General features: G+C 40.0%; 1 protein-coding gene across 3 annotated transcripts in view; it reads right to left on the bottom strand.

Moving 5' to 3' along the window:
* Positions 1-239: 239 nt before the first annotated feature.
* The window catches only part of rbms3 (RNA binding motif, single stranded interacting protein), a 208,012-nt gene continuing 202,191 nt past the window's right edge, over positions 240-6,060 (bottom strand). For 2 of the 3 annotated variants that reach the window (XM_073846607.1, XM_073846606.1), the window contains 2 exons: positions 5,808-5,935; positions 240-3,556 (listed from right to left, as the gene is read on the bottom strand). In XM_073846607.1, the coding sequence (XP_073702708.1) occupies positions 3,553-3,556; positions 5,808-5,935 (132 nt within the window). In that variant the 3' untranslated portion in view covers positions 240-3,552. Of the gene's footprint in view, positions 3,557-5,803; positions 5,936-6,060 lie in introns of those variants that run through there. The other variant, XM_073846608.1, reaches the window with a different exon arrangement.

Raw genomic sequence — 6,060 nt, 5'->3', positions numbered from 1 at the left:
TTAGGCTAATATCTTAATACTGCGCGTACATATCTTTACCACCTATTAACTTCAACGTATTCAGTAGTACAATGACCGTGCAATCCATTCTGTTGTTTACATCTCCAATATGGCTATGTATCCGGGTAACTTGACAAATCATGACATAAGTGCAAACCCTTAATAGGGTTCTAACATTGATTGGCTCTTTCAACAAACACCATAAAAGTCACGAAAAAAGCTTGACAAGAATCAAAAAGTGGCGTGATTTTGTAGATTTTTTTATTGAAAGCTTCATCAAAAGAAAAAAAAAATAAACAGAAGTTTAAACCTAACATCCACTGGTCTACAGACACTCTCAGGATCACAGCTCGAGCACATGGGAGGCAAGAAAGTGAAGCAACTCAAGAAATCATTGTAGCATCGTAAAACGGTTTCCGCTTTCATATTTCAACAACACCTGTACAAAAAACATCTCCATAAATATTTCTCTATTTCATTTGCCAGTAAGTTAGTGTCTAATTGAGGTTTTGCCGTTTGTGTTGAATTTGGTTGAACGCAGTAGCGCCGTTTCCTGACAGTCCAACGAACGAACCAACAAGCGTTCGTCATTCAGCGACCTCAACCGTGACAGCCAATCAGATGTACAGATAGAAATGCATGGCTTGGACCTCACACATCCAATGAATGGGAGCACAGAGTTTTTCTAGCCAGAGTGGATGAAAGGTGTTTAGCTTACTAAATTACAGTTGGGATGAGAACTCCATCCTACAGTTTGCAAAACCTTCAGCTTAATCGGACATTTATTCACTCCTTAATGAAAAGCATGAACTGAAGGCTGCAGAGTGACCTCTCACATGAGACACCAGCCACCAGCAATTTTCTCTCCATTCCCCAAGGCCCTGACCACTTAAATACTGAATGCTTGATAGCAGCGAGCACATGATAAAAAGAACTCTCCAAAAAGACAGTGGATAACAGACACAAAACACAGTGACTTTTTTTTTGTTTTCTTATTTTAACTTTTTTTGTTTGAACAGGTGAAAATGAAAAGCTAGCTTGTCCTTATTAAAGCAGTGCTGTCTCGGTCATTACAGAGGATAAAGTACACCAACTTTGCTTTAATACTGTCCCCTAGTGGCTAATTGGGATCATTACGTAGTTGTATAAAGGTCATGTTGTTGGAATTCAGGGAGAAAGAGACCAAAGCATTCGTGATGACGTGATCTTGAAGTCTCTCATTGGCCCTTTAAAGACAGATGAATTCATTCCCAGAGGACCGAAAACTAAGAGGCGTATTTATGACCGTAAGACAGTCCATAATTCACCATGTGTATTGAAACTCATCAGATTGCATCAAAATAACATCTACTTCATGGTAAATAAAGGACAGCAGCCTTGGTTTTAAATTAAAGGGATGAATCTGTCCAAAATGTTGGTCAGGTCAACCTCATTCTTTCGGTTTTGGATGGACTATCCCTTTAATTTATAAAAAAATGATTCCTCTCTCTACTCTTCAGTTTAGTAGTTTCCCCCCTCTGGAATGGACAGCCTGATAAAAAGAAAGCAGATTTCTGATATGGAAGGTCGAAATGTCACTAACCCTAATTCCGAGCTGTCAAGGCACCTAAGCAACCGCCAAATCCCACATTGATGGGAACCTTAGGCTCTGTCCCAAATGGTGCATTTTAGGGTTATAGGAATTACTAACTGCAATCAAAAGGTGGCCTCGAGCGCAAGGGATTTAAGACAGAGCCTTGGTTTTTCAAGTAAAGATCGCCTTTTCACGAGATTTCCTATGGCATCTGGTTGATTAAGGAATCCTTGCATATAACACGAGGCGTTTCGATTGACACGACTGCAAATATGGACGGGAGTGCTTAGAACAACATGTTATGCTAATGCTAATTGCAAACGTTTCTCAGTGCCCCTGAAGCAAGCTTGTGTTTCATGACCTGCAACACATTCTCCTGTGTTTCCTCATGGTAAAATTGCTTTCGATGAGGTAGTGATCTGTACACAGAGTTTAAATACACACTAGTGAGTGCTTTGATTCCTTCCTGTTGAGCTGAAATGATGCAAACGGCCTTCTCTGTGAGAAAGCTCTGAACTGAACGGACGTGCGACTTGCTTAATAGCGACCGACCGAGAAGGTGCAGCGATAGAGGTATAGTTCATTCAGCCGGGCAGACGGGAGATGATTGATGGTTCAGCCGCTCTCGGACGCCCTCTGCTGGGGAATCAGTGATGGTGGTTTTCTGCCTCTCAACTGAACGATTGACATAGATTCTGCAACAGTGGAAGGAAGTTTAAACCATGAAGTACCAATTTGGCCGTCAAGGTCAAACGGATACTTCTGAAACCAAGTGATTACGCCAAAAATCTCAAATAGAAAAAAAGAAATGAAATAAATCGATCCACTCCACTGTCTTGAGGGGGGTTTCTTCATCTTTGGTATAAAATATGCCATCCATGGGCTGCATTTGATCCACAGCTAAGAAAGACTAAAGAAATTGTCAACAATTTCCTATTACTATTGCTTTTTGCACACATTTGCTTTTTTTCGTTTTGATTTAATCCATAAGCTCTTATCTATTTAGATTTGCACTGCCATTTTTTTTGACTGTTTTAGTTTTCTTTTTTTTTTCCGCAATGAAACAAGCAAAGCAGGCTAAAAACACCTTAAAGCTCATAAAAAATATTGCAGATAAAAACAATAATGCCATTAAAAATGATCTGCACTACACAATAAACTGCATTTCCCATGATGCAGTGGATTAACATTTTTTTCCTCTGTTTCTAAAAAAATGCAACTCTCTTTAATCATCATCATCATCATTATCATCATCATGACCACAATATTTTTTTGTCTGTCCTCTCTTTTAAACACAAAGTCACCACTGATAATTTAAAACGTCTCGAAGAGACCTCTCTGTTTCTTTCTATGCTTTATACAGGTTATTTCCTTTCCTTGTCAGGTCATTTTCACTGCATTCGTCAGTCTGTTCAGTTCAAACAGGAAAAAGTCTTAGATGTTTCTTGAAATTAAGGCAACAAAGATGAAAAAACATTGATATTCTCTAGAAAACTAAAATCTAACTCATAAAAAAAGAAAAGTAATAGTAGCTTAGAATCCGAGGAAGACTTCTTTTGCTCCTTCTCTCATTGTTTTACAAGAACGTGCTTCCTCGTCTAATAGAAAAACCCACTGTTTCTGAAAACCTACCTGCACATTCAAAAAAAGAATAGGAAAACTTGTACTTGTTTGATTTCGTTCACTTCATGAAGGTAAAGTTTTTCGGGTAGCCGATTAACAGTAGGCTCCATCTCCCAGACTGCATTTCTCTCCTTTCCGGTCTGGTTGTGAGTTCTCCAAAGGTCCTCCGGTGTGGGCCAGGTGTTAAATTAATTGTTTGTTTGTTGTAGTTGTTTTTTTTTTTTTTTGTAGATGCTTGTGCAAAAGTAGACACAAACGTGTTTTCCTATCCCTTGCGCTCTGTCTTCAATGTTCCCTCGTTGCAGTCCCCCAGTCTCAAGGCAACGCAGTCACCTCAACGCCCCCCTCCTCCTCTGTTATCTGAAACAACGCCAGACAGCTAAAGTTAGTTCATTGTTCCAGAATAAAAATTTCTTGATAATTTATTCACTCCCATATCATCCAAAATCTTCATGTCTTTCTTCAGTCGAGGAAAACATTCCAGGATTTTTCTCCATATAGAGAACCTCAATGGAAATCAGCGGGTTGAAGATCCTAATTGCAGTTTCAATGCAGCTTCTAATTGATCTACATGATCCCAGCCAAGGAATAAGGGTCTTATCTATCTAAACAGCTGCCATTTTTTACAAAAAAATTAAAATTACAGTGCCTTGCAAAAGTATTCATTCCCCTTTATTTTTTTTTCCAGATTTTATGTTGCGGCATTACAGTCTACACTCCAGACACAATAATGGCAAAGCAAAAACAGTTTTTTAACATCTTCACAAATTTATTAAAAATAAAAAACTTGAATGATTCCATTGCATAAGTATTCATACCCGTATCTGGGACAGTTGAAATTTCGCTAGGGAGAATTCATATTGCTTTTAGACGTTACTACACTTCAAATGAATTTAACCTGTGGAAAAAATGATTTTAATGGTCATGAATTGGAAAGGCACACACCTTTTAATAAAAAGTCTAACAGCTGAAAATGCATATCAGAGCAAAAACCAAGCCCTGGAGTCAAAAAACTGCCTGCAGAGCTCAGAAACAAGGTTGGATCAAGCCACACATCTGGGGAAGAGTTCAGAAAAAATTCTGCTGCATTGAAGGTTCACTGAAGCGTGTCTCCTTTACCCTTAATGGAAAATGTTTGAAACAACCAGGACTCTTCCTAGAGCTGGCCTCTCAGCCAAACTGAGTAATTGATGGAGAAGGGCCTTGGTTAGACTGGTGACCAAGAACCTGATGGTCACTCTACTTGAGCTCCATCATTATATGTGGAGATAGGAGAGACCATCAGAAGAACAAACATCACTGCAACACTCCACCAATCTGGGCTTAATAGCGGTGTGGCAAGACTCAATCCTTTCCCGAGTGAAGACACATGAAAACACATTCAGAATGTGCAAAAAAGCATCTAAAGGACCCTCAGACTGTGAGAAACAAGATTCTCTGGTTAGAACCTCATTTCCAAGCATCACGTCTGAAGGAAACCAGACACTGCTCGTCACCTTATTAAGAGTACCATCTCAACAGTAAAATGTGGTGGTAGCAGCCTCATGCTGTGGGGCTGTTTTTCAGCAGCAGGGACTGAGGGACTCAGAGTAGAAGAAAAGCTCAATGCACTAAAATATTGAGATTTGAGCCTTAATGAAAACCCAGTCCAGAGCATTGAGAACCTCAGACTGGGCAGAAGGTTCACCTTCTAACAAGACACTGAGCCAAAGCACACAGCAAGACTGCTTCATAGACAACTCTGTGAATGTCCTTGAGTTGTCCAGCCAGAGCCTGGGCCTGAACCCAATCAAATACTTCTAGAGAAAGCTGAAAATGTGCATCTACCCCTATCCAACCTGACAGACCTTGAGAGGTGTAGAGGTGAGGAGAAGAATGGCAGATAATTGCCAAATGCTGACAAGCAAAGCTTGTCGAATCATACACAAAAAGACTTGAGGCGGTAAATGTGCTTCAACTAAATACTGAGTTAAGGGTATGAATACTTATGCAATGTACTCATTTCATTTTTTTATTTTTAAGAAATGTACAAAGTTGTTTTTGCTTTGTCATTATGATGTATGGAGTGTAGACTGATGTGGGGGGGGGGGGGGGGGGGGGTTAACCTAAGGAAGCAACTTAACAAAACGTGAAAAATGAACGGGGTGTGAATACTTTTGCAAGGCACTGTATATAATCAAGTTGGAATGGTAAAGCATGATTAGTTCTTCCTCTGTGTACTCCGGTTCAAAAAGGTAGGGTAAGGGCGAAAAACTCAAAACTTTTCTGAGTCAAAAATTGTCTGACATCATTGTTTTACCTTTTTTTTTCTAAAGGGTGTTTGCTAGTGCAAGATGAGCATTTGTGGTTAAAAAGTATGGAATTATTATTATTATTATTATTTTTAGATTTTGACCTATTGTTTTGCTAGATAAGACCCTTATTTCTCAGCTGGGATCGTGTAGAACCTGGGACCTTCAACCTGCTGATGCTCATTCAAGTCCACTATATGGAGAACAATCCTGGAATGTTTTCCACAAAAAACATTCATTTCTTTTCGACTAAAGAAAGAAAGACATGGACATCTTGGATGATATGGGAATGATCAATACGAAGTGTCTCTCCAACTCACTTAGCGGGCTGAAAGGAGTAGGTGGGCGCGTGATCGTTGGTGTTGTCCACGCCCAGAGGCTGTTGCTGACCGCTGCCGTCCTGCGACGAGGGCGGAACGCTCTGTGGAGAAGCCTCCGTCACCACTCCCTGCAAGGATATGATGTCATAATTACAGGATGTCCCTTCACAAGAAACAGAAATACTTTTTCACCTCCTCTAAAAAGAGGCCTTAGGGCTGCGTTGGGCACTCAGACCAGAATGAACTTAAAGAC

Source organism: Garra rufa, chromosome 9 (assembly GCF_049309525.1).
Source record: "Garra rufa chromosome 9, GarRuf1.0, whole genome shotgun sequence".
In the NCBI taxonomy this organism is placed as follows: domain Eukaryota; kingdom Metazoa; phylum Chordata; class Actinopteri; order Cypriniformes; family Cyprinidae; genus Garra; species Garra rufa.
This window is presented reverse-complemented; position numbering and strand designations above follow the sequence as displayed.